At 38.2% G+C, this 19,811-nt stretch overlaps 1 protein-coding gene across 2 annotated transcripts; it reads right to left on the bottom strand.

Moving 5' to 3' along the window:
• Positions 1-51: 51 nt before the first annotated feature.
• HELB (DNA helicase B) lies at positions 52-14,218 on the bottom strand. 2 transcript variants are annotated; one of them, XM_027456188.3, is made up of 13 exons: positions 13,971-14,216; positions 12,453-12,824; positions 10,099-10,322; positions 7,904-8,764; positions 7,414-7,585; positions 6,408-6,549; positions 6,022-6,152; positions 4,977-5,061; positions 3,507-3,566; positions 3,158-3,371; positions 2,134-2,268; positions 1,463-1,864; positions 52-1,003 (listed from the first exon to the last, which is right to left on the bottom strand). In XM_027456188.3, exons 1-13 carry the CDS (start codon positions 14,170-14,172, stop codon positions 914-916), a joined length of 3,090 nt encoding a protein of 1,029 aa, XP_027311989.2. In that variant the 5' UTR covers positions 14,173-14,216; the 3' UTR covers positions 52-913. The 2 variants fall into 2 exon arrangements, with proteins under 2 accessions (XP_027311989.2, XP_071890739.1); XM_072034638.1 differs by lacking the exon at positions 52-1,003 and adding an exon at positions 1,946-2,051 and having other exon boundaries at positions 1,721-1,864; positions 13,971-14,218.
• Between the last annotated feature and the right edge of the window lie 5,593 nt (positions 14,219-19,811).

The following is a 19,811-nucleotide window of genomic DNA, read 5'->3' as shown; positions in this document are numbered from 1 at the left end:
TTAAAGACAGTAGAAACGAGGTAGCATTTTTCTATTTTACATGTAGAGTAGCAGTTTAAGTAAAAAAAAAAATACCATGATTATGTTCATGGTACACTTTTTCCTGCTGTATGAGTAAAAAAAAAAAGTTTGTTAGAAGTACGCAAGATCTCTTCAAATTTAATTCCTCTGAAGCTTGTGTAAACATTCATTTTATTTAACCTCATACAGTGCAATGTATCAAATCATGCAGTACACAAACACGTGTAAAAAAGCAGCATGATATTTGAACCCTAACTTGGAATGTTGCTTTTGTTCCCAAGATCATTAGCAGCATACAGCTTTATAGGGTAGAGCAACGATGGCAAGTTTTACATCACTCACAAGTGCAAAGTGGGAAAAAAATTCTGTGGCAATGATTGCAGCTTTTGTTTCTTGTTATAACAAGATTAAAATCCATAATCCGTCAAAGCTTCATGCCCATAATTCTGCCACATTACAAACAGGGTAGTTTAGATTTCTCTAAACTATTTTTTTGACTGAAGACTGAAGTGCAACTTTGGCACATCAATAATAGATTCTAATCGATGCTGCAGCATGAGGAAATAGATAAAACTTGGTATGGCTACAGTGTTCAAACTACGAAATGCCCATGTATTATTCAAGGATACTTCTGGATCCTAAAAGAACTCTAAGTTCCTTCTTCACCAAAACAAAAGACTGATAAGGCTTTTGATGACTAATGCACCAAGGAAAACAGATCTACTAAAAACAGATCACTGAATATATAAAAGGCTCACTTTAAAATAAGCAGTTCTTAGAGAAAATACAATTACAGGAAAGCTTTTGAAAATCATCTGCATACCCAGCTTCTCCATGCCAAAAAATCTTGAACAAAATGGGTGTATTCGTAAAGAGGATAGTTAATTGTCTGCTAGCTTTTGAAAAGCTTCCTAGGAGTTACATGTTGCAAACTTAGACTCTGAAGTCTGGAAGAACCAAGTGGGGATTCTTGTACTATTTGCTGTGAAAACAAACAAACAAAATGTTAATCAGAGTTTGGAACAGATCTAAAGTACAGTAACAGCATCAAAAAATAAGAGCTCTTTACCCGTGACAGATATTAGATACAGTAAGAAAAAAATAATCTGTTAAGCATGTTTGCCTGTATAAAAATAGATCTACTTCAATGAAGACATTGTATGTAAATGTGTTACAGCAGATCAGCTCCTAAAAGTTGACTTCTGTGCACAAAGAATAAGCTAATAAAGAGTGTAAGCTAGCCACTAGTTCACAATTAGTAACATTTAGTAACAAGATGTATAAATTTACTACCACTGAAATTATAACCAATTTTTCCCTGTTGGTCACGTTACTCTGAGAAAATATCTGCCAAACCTGACTGCTTCACAAATTACTGGTCATCTTGAAAATTTTAATATATTTAAACTTTGAATACTTTAAAAAGTAAGGAGATACTTACAGAGGATGTTTTCACAGCATCCCCAGGATTCTCTGCATGATTTCGTTGTCTTTTATACGGACTTATCTTCTGCTGCGAATCACCCATCTGCTCTTTTCTGAGATCTGCTGACTCTTCTTTAACCGGGCCAGTGCCAGATTCAGATGGGTTGGGAGCATCCTTTGTCAGGGTAGAGGAGATTTGTTCTGGGCATGTGCTTATTTCTGCAATTTCCTCTCTCAAAAATCTCTGTAAGCGAGTTTTTCTGGGAATGCTCTTGTTATTGACGGCTCTCCTGAGGTGCCTCTCTTCGGCTATAACATAGACACGGCAGCGCCCTCTGGTCACGGCTGTGTACACGTGCTGCCAGTGCTGACGCCCAGGATTGCCAACCACATACACCACAGTTTTTTCCTCAGACCCCTGAAAGATATTTAAAAACAACTTATAAAATGAAGATCTCCAGCGAGTAGTAAAAAATAAGAAATGAAAAGGACAGCTTACAACAACAGACAAGTTGGAGACAGACAGGGACACTCCTGACAGTATTCTCTGTCCTGCATTCAAGGAATTTTAGTTTTGAGAGAGCTTTGATACCTCCTTGAAAATACTGTGAAAATACAGTGCATTAGTGAGATAAAGGCATGAGAAAGCTTTATCACCCGATAGCTTTGTTTCGCTTCAGTTTTTACCTGAAAAGTGTGAATAGTTTTGGCCCACGCATGTTTTATATGGCAGAGCTTCTTCAGAGCCTTGTACTTCACAGTGAACGTGGAGCCGTATGTGCTGCTGATGGTCAATAAGCGCTGTTTATTAATTTCTACATCCTAAAGAAATAAATAGCATAAGAACACTTACTTAGCAGTAAGCTTGTATCAGCAGTTTGATCAGTATCTATACTTCCACACGTGTCTATATGCTACCTTTCCATGGTATGATTGCTGCAGTGTCAACCAAGTGAAATAGCTTCAGAACACACTAAGCCCAAAAGATTTACTATCTTTCACTGACCATCTTCAAGGAAAATACTTTCACTGTACAGGGTCTACCCTGACTCCTCTTTAGTATGAAAAAAATCCACGAAAGGAAGTTTTAATACCCAGAAATTTTCAATCACCTTAAGACAAGATGAAATATTACCAGTGAGCCCATTTAACAATTTGTTGCCACAAATGAAGATAAGCCTGCTCTCTTCCACCAACCCTATACAGTCCCCAGGCACAAATATGATATTTTCACTGGATCCTCTGCTGAGTCAAAACAATTCAATTCACTCAGGTGCTGAGCAGAAAAACATAGGATTGTGTGTTGGTGTGGGCTTCCTTCAGCTTAGTTTTCTACTGGGGGAGAACTCAAGCTGTAACATCAGCTTTATTCTTCACATAAGACCATGTGCCTACCTCCAAAATACTGTGTATTTCATTTAAAATACATTTGAGTATTTACAGAATTTATGACCAAAAAAAAGTCACAGCACTGAACAAGACCAGACCAACTGAAACGCATTTTACAAAAATGCCCAGAGATTTATTTTTAATTCTCTCTTATAAATATGCCTCTTTATTGTAAAAGGGTAGCCTTTCACATGATAAGTTTTTAGAACAACTAGGTATCTATTATGGACTAAACTTTGAAAATTGCTTTGTTTTGAGGACTCAGAAAGGATTGGATCAGTTACCACTATTTTCCGTGCAAGTTCCTTCAGCAACAACTTACATCTGTTATGAAAAATATATCTCCATTGCACAATCGTTTGCCATCCTCAGCAGTTGCTGAACTGAGGGTGGTTTCTCCATTTCTGCATTTATGATCCTCTTTCTGATCAGGTTCCTTTCCAAAGCCATGGCCTGGCAAGAGATCCTTGAGATATGTATTCCGTGTGCAGGAAATCTTGTCATCAATTTGAAATAAAAGTCGTCTTTTATGGTCTCTAGGTCAGAGAAAGAAAAAAGTGAGAAATGTATTTACTACGTATGCATTTACTATCACTTAGTATTTCTGGTTATAACACTTTCAAAAACAAAGTGAGGTTCTTCAGGGTAATAATTGCAAAACACTAGCTTACCTGGTTAAATGCTTTGAATAGTGTTGACAACAAAGCTCGTTTATTAGATCACAATCTTGCCTACATCACAAAAAAAGAAAAAAACATGAACAGACAGATGATGTACTTAAAGAATACTAAATGTAAAACAATTACATGCAATGCCACATTAGCATAATAATTAAAAAGCAATGGAAAAAAGTTCATCTTAGCCGTGATGACTTTCCACCAATGATTGAAAAAAATCATTAATTCAGAGTTCTGAAGATAAAGCAGTAAAGGAACAGTTTTGTCTAAATATGATTGAAAGTGATGTCTGTGATGCATATTTAGATTAGCTGGACTTAATTTTAAGACAAAGAACAAAACTAAAGCCTGGATAAAACCTGTCTGTGTATGTATTATAACTAGACAGAAGAGTTGGTTATTTTATATACTTGCTTTTTACAGACACGGAATTTTAACTTTTAAATGCAGATTAAGTACTTGTAAATATCAAGGAATCTTCAATGGAAATCATTAATAACAGTATTGTACCTGAATGCAGAATGCAGAAATAAACTTGATTTCAGAATATTTCAATATTCACAACAAAAATGTGAATCACAGACTCACAGAATGGTTTGGGTTGGAAGGGATCTTAAAGACCACCCAGTTTCAACCCCCCCACTATGGGCAGTGACACCTTCCACCAGACCAGATTGCCCAAAGCCCCGTCCGTTATCATTTCCGTGTTTCTGTGAAACCACCTGTATTACTGATGGTCTGTGATGGTTCAAATAATCACTGCTTGATATGTGAGTGAATCTTTCTTGAGAATTTGTTAGAGCCACACATCCTGCCCTCCTTAAACGACCAGTACTGTGCTTCCAAATATCCACATTACATATCTAGACCTGCCCTCGTCACATCTTCTGCCATTTGATTACAGCCCACCTGTCACAGAAGCATGCCTAAACGGTAAGGTTAAATGCTCCCATCGTGCGCCCTGAAATTCACTGCTGCTATGATGGGATAGATGTGAGTACAGACCACGTAATGTTATCTCAACTGTCTCTCATCAGGTCAAGGTGCAACACTGTGTTTTGTGGGTTCCTCCCGGAGTTGAGCCCTCACCTGTTGCTTCTGAAGAGCTCTGCCTTGTTGCCAACAGCACAGCACAGGCTCTCGGAGAATTTACTACAAAAACTCACCACTCAGTCCATCCTTCATTTACTTAGCATAAACAGTACAGATGAACATAAACACAGAGTCAAAAAGCATGGTGCAAAATAACAGAAAAATACATAGAAAATTTATAGAAAAATCTAGCAACTCTCCACAAAGAGACTGGGGGCAACCAGAAGGCTTAGGAGAAGACACCTGGTCTGTTTTTCTCTCTAGTAATTTTTATGATATTCTCACTAGTCTCTCCAGCTCAACATATTCAGCTATTTTTAGATAGTGGCTGCTAGCAAAGATTTTTCGATGTCTGCCTACGTGCTCTTTTACCTTCTGAAAGCAATGAACTGTGATTGTCTGGCATCCTGCAACCCAGGTCCTTCTTTAAGTAAAGCCTTTATGGCACTTTGCAAATCTGATTTAGAAGACATAAAAGATAAGGCATAAAAAGTTGAAGAACAAACAATGTAAGAAAGAAAAACATAATTGAGTATGAAATCACTTTTGCTGCTTCAATGCCATTTCAACTTTTTAAGTATGTACGCATTTACATACACACACATATATATTATACACACCACCCAAAAAGCATCATTCAGCTATCCCACTGTTAAAATGGGAGACAAGTATGATATGGAAGGAGAGAAATGCTTATTTCTCTAATAAACAGCTTGTATTTCATGCAAAATAAGTTTGTTTTTTTTTTTTTTACAGTGCATGAGAGGTATGGATAGACCATTATTTAACCACAGAACTATACATTTAAATTTCCCAGAAGAAATCCTTTTTTACTGTTCTGTTAGCTGAGTAAGTTACTAGAGTAAGATGAGTTGATAATATCCACACTATTATTTTTTTCCACATTACACTGATGCATACGAAGTGGAGACCCCTCAATCCACTTATCCAATAACAGTCCAAAACCAAAATGAATTATCCTGACCCCAAAACACCTTGAATGAAATAGTGGTGTCCCCTTTGCTTCCAATTTCTTAACTTGATTCTAGAGTTGAGATTACATGCCTACAGATGGTCTTTACTCAGATGCTTCACTTCTAAAATGTGTAATCTTTTAAGGTTTGACAGCTCCAGCCACAGCATAAATAGACATATTATATTTGATGGCACTGGTTGAAGCATTATCACACCCATTTCAAAATGTAACTGGTGAGCTCTACAGCGTATCCTTTGCACCAGTGGCTCTTGCCGTGTGCACTTAACTCAGGCAAATCTCAAAGGATGGATCTAGCATTTAAATCTATACCTCAAATAAAATGAAAAAGACTAAAATCTCCCAAAAATGTTAATTCCAGCCAGACAGTCTTTGCTTTACAAAAGGGAAGGTCAAGATCACAAACTGAGTGTACACACTTACTGTCACTACCCCCACCAGAAGGTAAAGCGATAAAAATGAATTTCTTCTCAGGTCTCGGCATTGTCAGTGCTTTATTCCAACCAGAAACTTCCAGCACCTCATCAAATTCAGGAAACTTCCGCTGCGAGATTCTTCACCAGAGCAATGGAGGGAAAACAGGAAAAAAAATTATTTCCAGTTAAAGGATTGCATCAGCCTGAAGTTCATCATTCATAAACTTTTTCTCATATATTATACGATACATACAGACTGAAAACAGTGTTACTAATTTTGAATAAGAAGATGTAACAGAAGCAGTACCACAGATTCAAATCTTTACGTGCTTTTGCGGGTAAAGCACCGTGTCTACTCCAAGAATGCTCCTTACACACAAAAGGAAATCCTACCTTGTTGCATTGTCTACAATTAGTTGTGATTCAGCTCGGTGATTAGTTCGCAGTTCCACAGAAAAGCCTCTTGGTTTTAGACTCTCAAAGATATCAAGTAGCACGTTTCCAGGGTCTATACTTGGTAGCTGTCTAGTATCACCTAAACAGAATGCAAAGTAGGCTTTGTGAGGAGCAATAACAGAACATTTAAAAAAAAAAATGTATTGGAAAAAAAACAACCACTGAAATTAATAAATACTCAACCTTCCACATCGTACCTCACAGGATGAGACTTTGGAATCACAAGCTTCCTCAGTACATTTCATGTGAAATGAAACTTCCAAGTATCTAGGAAACTTTGTCTGGGGAGTAAGACTGTTCTGTAGTTTAAATCTTTCACATTCCTCTCTCAGTAATGCCCAACTAGCAGGTACAAATCACTCTGCATCATGAATACCAGCAGTGATCATATCTTATCCAAACACGTTTTGAAAGTTACACATTTCAAAATGAATGCCATAAATGGCATGCAAAAACCAAACTTCTAAGAAAGCAGAAAATTGACATTTTACACTTGTTTTCCTTTCTGCATTAAAACTAGTTGATTCTAGCATTAAGAGCCCCAAGGAACCAGTCATCTCACATCTGACTCATATACTGACACTAGCTTCTTTAAATTTAAGGAAATGAGAAAAGTTTCTCGGTTGCAAGATATATATAATAAGCTATCACGTGGAAGTCATAATACTTAGAGAATCTGACAAAACACTACTAAATAGATAACAGAGATACTGACACTTTCATCCTGACAGATGAGATAGAAAACTGTTGAAGAGTCCAGTCGACCTGATCTGACTTTATGCATAAGCAGAAATACCCAAGTGCTTTCTGTTACAAGTTACCCAATGTAACTTTCTGGGTATTTAAAGACCCATCAAGATCAGTGGCAGCTGTGATAGTCACTCTGTATATTGTGTATTATTCAATGTTGTATTATCTTAATTATTTATTTCTTCCCACTTACCTAAAATAATAAGTTTGGCAAGCTCGGCATGCTCATATAAGAGTTTTAAAACTAAACTGAGAACATGTACAGACACCAAGCTTCCTTCATCCACAATCAGAACTGTCACAGTAGAAAACTTCCACGGGAATTCTTGTCCAGTCTGTCTCCATGATTTAAAACTATAGATGATCTAGAAATGAAACAAAATAAATTAAAAATATATTAAAAGTAAGTTCTGACACTAATGAGCTGAGAAGAACTGCTTTTTAAAGGTAGCCATAGCATGGTAGAACATCTTCTAAAAGAAAAGTTGGAGCAAATAATGTATTTGTGATGACTGATGTATGATTCCCCAAAATGGAATGATGATTTTCAAATGCTGACAAGCAATTGAAAATCATTAAAAGCATTACCATTAATAACTAAAAACGCTGTAAGGAAATTTCAGTAACAAGTTTTTTTTTAAAACAACAAATAATAACACAAATTTTAAAAAGAAAATCCTTACCTGATGCAGAGTGTATGCAGGAAGCCTGGTTTTTTCACTCAAAAGGCTTGCTGCTCTCCCTGTAGGTGCGGTCAATAGTATGTTCAAACAATTCTTTGTGCCAGTGTTCTCTGACTCCGAGTGATGATCAAAGGTGCCCCATTCCTCAGATGCGTCCAGGTCTCCTTCAAAGTCCTTAGAAGCAGCTTCCACTTCTTTTTCTACCTGCTTTAAGTGACTAAAAAGGCAGCTAACAACTGTGCTCTTCCCGCAGCCACCTTTTCCACTTATGATTGTGACAGGATTAGAACAAATTTTTTCTATAGCAGTCACCTGATCTATATCTACCTCTCCCTTACTTTGGGTGCCAGCTGTGGACTCCATCTGTGGATTTTCACAGTTGTGATTGCCTGGATTATCTTCCTTCAGGTGTTCCATTTCATGAGCCGAGACAGCATTCATTTCATCATCTGCCGTTTCTCCTGACGTCTCAAAAGTGTTAAGTATCTTTCTCGCGTCAACATTCAGTTGCCACGAGCAGTTTGACAGCAGACGACCTATATACATTGCAATGTCTCTTTCAGATTTGTAAAGATGAGGCAGAAACACGAGTTTTTTCTCCCTGATCACGATCTTCTCGTCTTTCAAAAATTCAAGAGATTGCCAAGCATGCTCAATGGACATATCTTTAGATACAAAATTAGTTAATTCATCTTGATCTTCATATGTGTGTCCCATTTCTCTACACCGTTTCTTGAGTTTATCGTACAGAATTAATGCATTCTTCTGCAAGTCAGGAATCTGCCGGAGGAGACGTTCACACTGACGGAAGGCTTCCCATGTTGCCTCACAGTAAGAAAGTTTCAGTTCCCTGTAGGTAATCTTCTCCCCAAAAAGAATAAAAGCAAACATATTTATTGCAGATATTTTATTTTCCCTCTTGCTGGATAACAGTCCTTTGAGTAAATATAAATTGCAATTCAGAGAGTGGATGGCTATAAAAGCACATGTATTTTTCACACTGTACATAATGTTTTTCGAGCTATATGAGAGCAAAATATAAAAAAAAAAAAAAAAAAAAGGATGGAATGGTAACTCCTCTCTTTCTGTGCAAACGAGAAACTTTAAAAATCAAAAAACTCAGAAACTATAGAGAACTTATGTGCTCCTAATTTGCATGATTTCAAGATGCAAACTGCAGAAACATAGCACAGGTAAGACATTAACCAGAATATTATATCCAGTTTGGAATATCATGATACTTCAAGAAACACATGACCTTTACAGAGACTAGAGAAAAACAGTGAAATACTGAGACATACAAAAAAGATGAACTGTCAAGAAAAAAAAACAAAAAAAACATTTAGACTTAAAACTGCAGTGAGAATGCAGATGTTGTTATACAGAGAGAGAGAAACAAGTTTAACGTGCATCAAGGAATAGTCAAATAATACATCAGTAAAAGCTTTTTAAAGGAAAGGATGTGACACACTGGAACAGATTGGACAGATTGCTGAGTCTCTGAAATTGTAGGTCTCTAAAGGCAAGTCAAAACATCTGTCAGTGAAAGCACTGGAGGGCTGGAGCTGAGGGATTAACGAATTACATTTCCGAACTATTAAACTTTACCTCTCATTTGAGCTACACGTGTGGGTAGGTGAGGTGCAGCAGCAAAGTCGCACAGCAAGTGTAGCTGGTGTCAGCAAAGGAAAAGAAGGTAAACAGCAACTGCAAGTCCCATTATTAAAAAACACTAGACTCATACTACTTCTTACAGCATAATTTATCTACCTTGCTATGAAACATAGGTCCTGTTCTATATATTAAGAGCAGAAAATCTCATTTGCTGGTATAAAGCTGAAAAGTAGAATTGAGAGTAGAACTGAGCTTTTAATTAGCTTTCTTACATTTGACCTGATACCTCAAGTAAATACTTGAGGAATATACCTTAAGGAATTTTCTATTCTTTAAATAAAAGACAAAACAAAAGGTTGTAACATGATCACATTTAAAATCTTTTGAGAAATTAACTGTAGGCCAACTGAGGAAAAAAATGGTAAAACTGAGCCCAGTAAATCATCCAGTTTAAAATGAGCTAGGCTTACCTCCTACAAATGCCCAGGTAAGAAGCTGAACATAACCAAAACAACACGGTATTCTAATGAAGATCAAATGTAACAACCACCACACTTTTTACCCTGCTTACCATTACTTACCCTGTTGAATCCAAGTTTCCATGGCTCATTCTTTAATATCGCATCCAATTTTGTTAGCATCTCATCTTGACAATGTACTGTCTCACCATCTGTATCATCGTTTCCAGTCCTTCTTTGCCAACTCACCATATTCAAAAGACAGCAAAAATGGCGTGGCAGAAGAATTGGCAAGAACTCCAGTATCATCGGAAAAGTCAGAGCTACCAATACTGCCTTGCCTGCAACTGTATGCACCATAAACCAAGAAAGTTTTAAGCAATATACAAAAATATTTGTAAAGGTAATTTAAACTGACTCTGGCTTTTATCCTTCTGTCTCCCCTGTATCCAAAGCATCTCTGATTTCTTTCACTTTCTTACTTTTTGTAATCCTCTTCAAATTCTTTTAAAGTCTATTTTCCCTGAACTGCCTTAGAAAAAAAAAATGTGAACAGATATAAACTGAAATTAAATATACTCACATGAAAAATACAAGCTACACATTTAGTTTAAACTGCATATGCAACAGCCTGTTGTAGAAAGTCAGTTCAGACCTCACCACACCTGTCCCTCCTATTTAAAAGTAAGTTTCATACAGATATACAAAACAAAAATTAAAATCCAAAATAAAAGAAAACAGACATAATATTGGAGTAGCGCAGGAATTTAGGAAAATAGTGCTCCCCCCTGGCTTTCTCAATGATCCCAAACTTAAGCTATGACTTTTCCTCTGTGGGTACCAGTCTGGGGATCTGCAAAAGGGGAATAATGAAACTAATTTCTTCTACACCTCACTTTAAAAACAAATTTTAGAGACTTTTACATGTTTTATCTCTTGGCAAGAAAAGGAAAAAAAAAAAAAAAAAAAAAACAATTCTTACAGAAGTGTCAGGGAAACTTCAGAACTCCAAATTTAAACTACCAATTTTTCTTGGTTACGTATTTTTTGTTATAACTACCTTACTTACAGAAATGCAAAAGTGAAACACTTCCCCTTTGAAGAAAATGATTAATTTTCAAGAGGAGAATCAACACGCACTGTTGTTGGGTAAAAATATCTTCATTGCTTGAAGAACAAATTGTTCAAGTTCAAAACATTTAATTGACAATCAAAAAGTGACTATAGTAGTAATAGCAACATGGCATGGAGGGGGATATTTTTTTTCTACTTCTCAATGATAGAGAGAAAAGTTTGTAGCAAAGTGTAATCTTCTTCACCAAAAAAGAACAAATGTATTAGACAATCAGAAGTGATCTACATATCGAATTAAAATTCATGCAGCGAACTAGATCAGAGTTCCTCCCACTATACGATCCAATCTCTCTCCTTATGGTCATGAAAAGCTCTGAAGTGCTAAGAACTTCTCTACCATTACAAAAACAAAACAAAAATCCTGATGTTATAGAACTGTGATTTTTTTCTTCTCTTTACACATGTGATTTGGAGCAAAGTCAGCTCAAGTCTAGCAGACTTATGAACTCTTTATCATGCACGATCTGTCCTCCAAAACAGTCCCCTCCATCTTTTGACCTGCCACTGCCCAGTAAGCCAAGTACTGAAGACTTCACTGATGTGCACATAGTGGTGGATAGACCTAACCTGACAGTACAGATTTATGCACAGCTGCTGCTGGATTTAGAAGACCTCCTCTGAACCAGAGAACTGAGTCCCGTGGTACTGCTGTTACCCAAGTGGCTCTGTACAGCACCACGCCAGGGCAGCCTCTGCCAGCATCAGTAACGTGGCATTATGGAAACAGACCATTAGAGCAAAATAAAAGCTAGTGCTGAGCACATGCCTTCACTTGCCATATTTCAGTGGATTTTGCATCAAACCAGCTACACAACAGGATCAGGAGTCCCAAACCATCTCTGCTCTAGTGCTTCCACACGGAGATCCCCAGCCATACAGCCTGCTGATGGGCAGGTTTATAAAACACCTAGGCAGCTAGGCTGTTCCGTGTAGCTGATCTGGACTGAGCTGAGTAATTAGCTGTTTGTGCTACAAAGAAGCAGCTGTACCATTTCTGAATACATATTTGCCCGAAAACCCATAACCACCATGTTTAAGCAGTGCTGAAGCCATTTTTAGTAAGTCTGAATAAATCAATGAAATCTACACCACTGTCTTTGCACCTATAGCACAGACAATTCCACTTCGGTAAGCCTACAGATCTCAGGAAAATCCTTGCATGTCCACCTTCAATCAGTCAGTCGTTCTACTGCCCTCAAATTTAAAAATGTGCAAGAATTTTTGCACGTTCAAAATTCTTTTGAATATACACTTCATATGAAGACATGTCAGTTTGAACAAAGCATCTTAGAGATATAACCATTAGCTTATAAAACTAACAAATTGGTACACGATATACCTACCGGATTTCAAAACATAGTGTAAGATATCAAAATCCTTGGTGTCTCCTTGTTTCTTCCCTGTTGGTGGATGTGAATATTGAAATTGTTTTAGTTTTTCTTCAAGATTTCCAAAACTCAGTGCACACTCAGGAGGAAGCCAAGTGAAAAACTGTTCTCTAAAATAATCAGGAACTTTGCATTCTTTAAGAAAGAGGGAAAAGACTTGTCGGTTGTTTTCTTCTATATCAGTTCGAAGAAAATACGATGGATATCCTTGCACAAAGTACTTTGACCCCACTTTTTTAACTTTAACATTAACTTTCCACCAAGGGCCAACTAATGGAAAACGTCCAACTGCTTCATGTTCCTCTTTCGAGTTGTCTTGTATAACAACTGAAACATTAAAAAGAAAAATGAAACCACTGTTATTGCCAGCTGTAAAGAATAAAAGTTTGGTTTAATTGGAAGGGGTATTTTGTTTTGTTCAAAGCTTATTTTTATCTTTTGTATGATAAGTTACAGTAATAAAAGTAAAGAAGCACGGTTTTCATAAAATTCCTAATTTCAGTCTTTCCTGTAGTATTTAAAAATGAGTACATCCAACCTCAGAAACAAGTAGGAAAATGGCTTCTCTAGGTGTGAGAGCTACAAAATTAAACATGTCTATGAATATTTATCAAATCAATTAAAGACACAAACATGTAGTTTAACACTATGACATTTATGCCAAGATGGTGTGCAATTCAATCCTGAACAACTTTGTCACAGAGTGTTGTACCATGGTGCCTGCATGCTCTTTGGACACATTTCTATACCAAGTATTTCCTGCAGCTGAACCAGCCAAAATTATAAGCAACTAACAGCTCCAAAATAATAACCTGTAACATTTTGCATGACCTGGCTTGCTCCCTCTGTCCATCCTCTCTCCCTCATTCATTTAGTAATACACAGATCCTCGGTGTTTGCAGATGTTAGGCCTATGACATTTTTTTCTGTGTATTTTCCCCGTGCTACCCAGCTGAATTTAGCAGGTTTTTTTAAACAACTTATGGATAAAATATTTCTGCTAAGCACAAGTTGCTCCAGTGTCACCAGCCTGAGTACTCGACCTAGGGAATCTTGAAGGCCAACTATCATGCCATGTAGGTTAAAAAAAATAAAATAAAAACATAATTTGAATGTGAAAACTTTATGCTTCTTTACTTTTGCCATGTGTGGTCATAGGACTGCGTGTGTACACTTCCTTCTGCTACCTGTGTGGGATTCACCACTACTTTGTACTGCTTTACCTTATCTTATCACAAAATCAGTATCTGGGGAGTCTGGGCTTGATTACTTTAAAATTAAGAAGGAAATAGGAATGATATAAAGGTCTCAGCACCGGGGCCGCCCGACTCCCTCAGAGAGGCCTCCCCGGAGGAGGAGCTGGGCGCCCACCTCAGGACAAGGAGGGACAAGGAGGGACACGGGGGGACAAGGAGGACACGGAGGACACGGAGATGGAGAACCGGGACCCGCCCGCCCCCCGCCGCCCCTCACCGGCCCGGCGCGGGGGCAGCGCGGCCGCCATCTCCCTCCCGGCGTCCTCCAGCAGCGCGGCCTCCGCCAAGAGCAGCTCCTCCTCGGCCTCCTCCTCCTCTTCCTCCTCCGAGTCCCCGTCCTCCGAGCCCCGGGGGTCCCGCCGCGGGGGCAGCAGCACCCCGCGCAGCTCGGCCGCCGGCCCCCGGCCCGCCGCCGCCATGTCGCGCCTCGCCCGGCCCTCCCGCGGTGGCGGCGGGGCAGGGGCGGTGACGGGGGCCAAGCCCGAGGCTCTCTCCCCCCCCTTTTTTATTTTTATTTTTTTTTAATAATTTACACTGTAATTCCATGTCTCTGTACGACTCTTAACCACAAAAACTCCAAATAATAAAATAAAATCGCCGGTGTATCCTATTACACTTCGCCTAGCTGCCTCCCCCCCCCCCCCCCCCCCAAATGCTATAATTCTGTGCACAGGTGTGTAGCTAAAACATTTTTCTGTCAGATCCTTTTTTTAAAACCACCTGTACTTCCCTGCATCGCAATCCAGCTTACTTAGCTGCTTAGTCTCTGTTTAACACTGCAGATCTTTGTCATTTCTGAAACTTTACCAAAGAGTAGTTTTGTATTTTCTTGCACATCACTGATGAAAATAAAGTACCAAGCCGTATTGTGTTTAGCGCTGATGGTCACTGAAGCCCACTAGAAACCCTGTGATTCAGTGATGGAAGCAGGTGTTTTTACGACCTGTTCCAAACTGGTTTTCACTGTTCAATAGTTAATATGATAATTTTGTCAGGTTATTATGTGGCATTATTATCTTTAACAAAATGTCACATACTTCTATTTCTGTATGGTCATCCCTATCCACTGATAGATCACAGAATCACAGAATGGTTTTGGTTGGAAGGGACCTTAAAGCCCACCCAGCTCCAACCCCCTGCCATGGCAGGGACACCTCCCACCAGTCCAGGTTGCCCAAAGCCCCATCCAGCCTGGCCTTGAGCACCTCCAGGGATGGGGCACCCACAGCTGCTCTGGGCAGCCTGTGCCAGGGCCTCACCGCCCTCACAGTGAATAATTTCTTCCAAATATCTAAAGAGCAGAGCGGAGTGGGAGAATCACCTTCCTCACCCTGCTGGCCGCACTGCTTTTGATGCAGTCCAGAATATAGCTGGATTTCTGGATATTTTAATCATAGAATTAAATCAAGTTTGTTTGATTAGGTGTATTTTCAAAATAATAAAATTACTTCTGATTGGACTTCTGTTTTCATTTGCCTCCTCTGTAATTTTTTCATCTGCCCATTTCAGCTCTTCCTTTGCTTTGCTCTGTGCTCGAGTCACACTGCGGGTCCCTATGGATGCCTTGCTGCCACTTCAGAGAACAAGCACACAGGTTAACGGAGAGGCAAAAGGCAGTAGGTGCTTGTACAAAGACTGGGGAATCCTTCTGTTTTAAAACTGAGTAATTTGGTACTTTTACACTCTGAAATGCAACAGAGAAATCTTGCACTAAGTAATTTTGACAAAGCAGCTCTTAATTTGCCTGGCTTCTGAGATGTTGTCTGCAGAGTAGGTGTGCCTTTCAAAACAGTAACCCATGCTTTTTGTACATATGTTTTGGGAAAGTGGTATATATTAAAATACATCAAATCAATAAACAATATATTTCATTTTGATCTAAGCTAAAAGAGACCTAATCCTTTTTCATTGTTTCATGGCTCCTTCCCATATATGGTCCAGAACCTCCTTCATATGCACTGCCCAAGAGAGAAGGACCTTCTTTTTTGCCTCCTCCTGATCTAAAGATCAAAGCCAAAATTTCCTTAGGTGGTATATTCTTTATTGCAGCACTGGATGCATGGGGGATCTTTCCACCTATCGCGCATGTTCGACGTGACAAACTATCTCATATTTATACAGCAAAACAATGAATATTCTATTAGCACCTATACATATTCATTACCTAACCCTGCCTACTCTCGCTTCATATGCTAATTAGCTTATCAGTCCTTGCGCTTGCGCAAAGCCTTCCAAGAATTGTGGGCCGGGGTCTTTGGGATGTGGGCAGTGGTCTTTGGGAGGAAGGCTATAGGTCTTCCTCATGATACACTTTTCACTTTTTGCTTAATCAGTTGTTTTCCAAGCTGTAAAAATGCTGAGTTGGCTTTCGGCCTAACTAAGGGTCGGCAGATAACAGGATGTCTCAGTTAACAAGACGTAACAGACAGTTGACTCAAGTTATCTCAAGTCTCAGCCTGACTGAGGGTTAACAGGCAATGGGATGTTTTCAAATAACAAGATGCTTCGACATAACAGAAGGACAACAGATAACAAGATGTCATTTACTTTGTTCTCATTAATTTTTAACCACAAGATTTATTCTATTCTAAAGTGAGTCTATACAATATCACTCCCTCCCTACAACACCAAGGGGCCTCCACCTCAATCACATGTAATCCTTCTGTCCCAGAGTAGTTCTCTGCCACTTCTCCATCTCTGGAAATGCTACCAATGTTAGTAATGCCTATGAAAAGACAGACAGACACAAGTAAACAGAACTTCATGCTTTTTAGAACCAGCTGCAAGTCATGAAAACATTGAGTCTTGGAAAAGTAGTTTTCAGTTCTTGTCTGAGTTAAATTAATAATATCATTTTAAATAATGTCATTCTTTTTTTCAGTCTGAATTGACAGAAAAGGAAATAACTCCTTTATATGACAGGCAGAAAACAAGTGACCTAAAAAGGGAGGCAGGAGAGTGGACAGAGACATTCATGTTAATCTAAAAAATTCAAAGCACTAGCTCACTGAAGTGCTTCACGGTGTTATACAGTGATACATTTGAAACAGAGCTTTAAGATACTTTTTTCTCATGAAACATCATTTCTGATTTAGCTTTGTATTTGTGTAAGTCAAACTGGATGTCTGAGTGTCCCAGTCTAATGAAACTACAAACTTAATGCTATATTCAGCAAGTCTGATTCTGGAATTTCCTAGTCTTTCTGTAGTCCATGCTATAAATGCAGAATTTTTGCATGGTGTCTTAGATTTCCACTCCTCTTTGTCATTTCCTTAAGGAAATACTCTATTTTGTAAAGAGGGAAACTGAGGAACAGAGATACTGAGGGTTAGATGCATCCTGATAACGAATGTCTTTCTGTGTGCCCAGCTTTAGATATGTAAACCCTGATTTCCAGACATGTCTTTATTTGCTGCTTGGAAGAAGTAGGATTGATTTTCTAAAGCTAGATAGTCAAGTACTGAGAATTAGAGGATCCTTTTGAAAATTTGGGACTAAACGATTTTGTTCATCTACATAATGAAGCCAAGTTTAAGGCTTGCATCTGCTCAGTTCTCATCCCTCCCCTTACTTGATACTGCTACCCATGCAGTTAGAGAACATAACCTAAAGTAAATCCTTTATTTTATAATGTCAATGGTAAAATTAACTCTAGCACAAGAAAGATTTCACCCATGAAAGTCTTCTTATAAGTGTGAAAAATATAAAACTAAAAGAGCAGTTGTATAGATTTAGAAATTTGCAACACATATGTACAAGAAAATTTGTTTGGCATTTAAAAACAGGTGAACCTAAGGCCAGGAAATTCAGTCAAAAATTACTCTGCCATGAAGGTTTTAAATCTTAGTTTGAAAAATACTTTGAAATCTTAGATCAGCTTTGGGAACTGGCTTTCTCTCCATCATGTCTTTCTCTAAATTCCACCCCAAAAGCCAAGAACATACAGTAAAAGGAAAACACACTTTGACAACCCTATGATTTTACCTCCTAATGCACTACAATATCACTGCCATGATAATTCATGACTCTTAGAGTATAATCTGACATGACACTAAAGGAGTTATTACTCTTCCGTCCATGGGGAAAAATCTATTTATAAATTTGAACTCAATATTGCTGCTTTCAGCGGGAAAAAAATCCAAAGCCATAAAAGCAAATAGTCACAATGAACAAGAAGAGATCATTTGCACTGTCTTTTACTGGTTTGTGTCTTGACACATGGTAGCAAGTTTTCACTTAATCAAAAGTATGCCCATATAAATTTTCATCCTTTAAATAGGCATCTGAAATCCCACTCTAAAAACAATTTTCAGAAGATGCTGGCAGGTACCTTTTATGCCATTTATACACAGAAGGGTTTTATTAATGCCAGCCTCTAGAATTAAATGAGAAGGCTTCCTACATTTTTCAGTGTTGCCCCATGACAGATATCCCCTTTAAAGGGATGATTGGCAGCATGTCATTGAATTTGACTAGGATCAGAGGAGATCCTCCAGATTCAAATTCATCTGGATATTCATTTCCCCTCTGTAGTCTGGTGGGATTCAAGAAATTCGTGTCTGCCAAACTCCAAAAGCGAGTCTGAGTTTGCCATCCAGGAGCATCGACTGTAGGACCTCAGAGCATAAAAGTAGGAGCCAAGAGTAGCAGAGTGAGGTTTAAACTTTTCATTTCTCTTGGGATGGAAGGATTTCGTTGATTTTTCAGGATGCCATGGAGTAAACATCTCCACAGCAATGCTTTGAGGAAGTTCTAGACAACAGACTAGCTGCCTTTTGAGAAGCTAATTCAAGTGCTGAACCCAAACAAAAATGAGTCATCCTTGCTATTAGTAACGAGCTTCCTGGAAGACAACACAAATCCCAGAAGTTGTCAGCTATTACTATCATGATCTAATAGTAAGGGTGGTGATTCTGGAGGCCCAGGGATCCCATAAAGAGATGCCAAAATACAGAAGCTTCTGAAGGGTGGTAGCTAGTGGGAAGGGACTCTAAGTTGACTGCAGACAAAATAAAACTGTTACTTAACATAGTTTCTCATGTGAAATCTCTTCAGTTGTGTAATATTTCTATAGATAAGACAAAAAGAGATAATTCCATAGACATTGGATTTCTTTTTTCCCAGACAATGATTTTTGAAGATGTCTAAAAGACCATGAATAAGATATATTTGTCTCACAGGCTCTATTAAGTATTGAACTAGTGGAGCCTGAGTTGTATGTGAATATCAGGGAGGAAGGGGAAAAAAAATAGAAAAGATGATGGCTGTTGAAAGAACTTTGTATTACAGTGTACTTAATCATTTTCTAGAAGAGAGACTTTCAGAAAACTTGAGGATTGTAGGATAGATCCTTTTGCCCAAGACAGATGTAATGTTTTGTCTTGGATATCTGCCAATATAAACCATAGCAATAGCAATAATGTTGAACTATGCTTGGAAAACGTGCTCAACATTATCAGAGCTTTAGGAAGCAAAACAAGTTCTTTGCATTTAATTCAAAGCTCTGACATAGGACTGCTCCCTAATAAAGGCTTCAGAAGAACCTAAAAACCAACACAACCTTTTCATTAACCAAAACCTGATAAAACCTTGATGCAGTGTGCAGAGAAAATGCTTTGAAATAGATATAAAATCCTATTTTAAAATATCTGTTACTAAAAAGTAGAGGAGAAGCAAACAGATTTAGTAATGTCATAAAGTCTACAGTCCTCTATATAGTCCATATAGTTCTCCACATAGAACTCGATAATTAAATCCCTTTAAAAAATAAGTTCAGCAATTACTTTTATTCATGTCTTGGCTACTGTTTTTCTTGTCATAGTTTTGTGTAGTCTCTCAGCATCTTCTCAATTTTTGCCTGTAAGAACAAGACAGAGATTGTTTCAGCTTTGCCTCGGGGCACATGGGATTTAGAATAGAAGCCAGAATCACCGTATCAAACAGCAAACGACTAACTATTACCAGATTTAATCAAACTCTTAATGTGCATGTTTCTGCTTTTCACATGCTCAGGCTAAAAATGCTTTAAGAGCATTGCGTGTAGTGTAAGGCCACCTAT

Source organism: Anas platyrhynchos, chromosome 1 (genome assembly GCF_047663525.1).
Source record: "Anas platyrhynchos isolate ZD024472 breed Pekin duck chromosome 1, IASCAAS_PekinDuck_T2T, whole genome shotgun sequence".
In the NCBI taxonomy this organism is placed as follows: domain Eukaryota; kingdom Metazoa; phylum Chordata; class Aves; order Anseriformes; family Anatidae; genus Anas; species Anas platyrhynchos.
This window is presented reverse-complemented; position numbering and strand designations above follow the sequence as displayed.

What these genes read in the sequence shown, in the direction of transcription:
- HELB (XM_027456188.3), bottom strand. Translation starts at nt 14,172, where the DNA reads ATGGCGGCGGCGGGCCGGGGGCCGGCGGCCGAGCTGCGCGGGGTGCTG. An exon ending in TTCTGGTGGGGGTAGTGACA is followed by an intron (nt 5,062 to 6,021) that starts GTAAGTGTGTAC and finishes CTTCTAAATCAG; the next exon opens with ATTTGCAAAGTGCCATAAAG. An exon ending in ATGCTGTGAAAACATCCTCT is followed by an intron (nt 1,004 to 1,462) that starts GTAAGTATCTCC and finishes TTGTTTTCACAG; the next exon opens with CAAATAGTACAAGAATCCCC.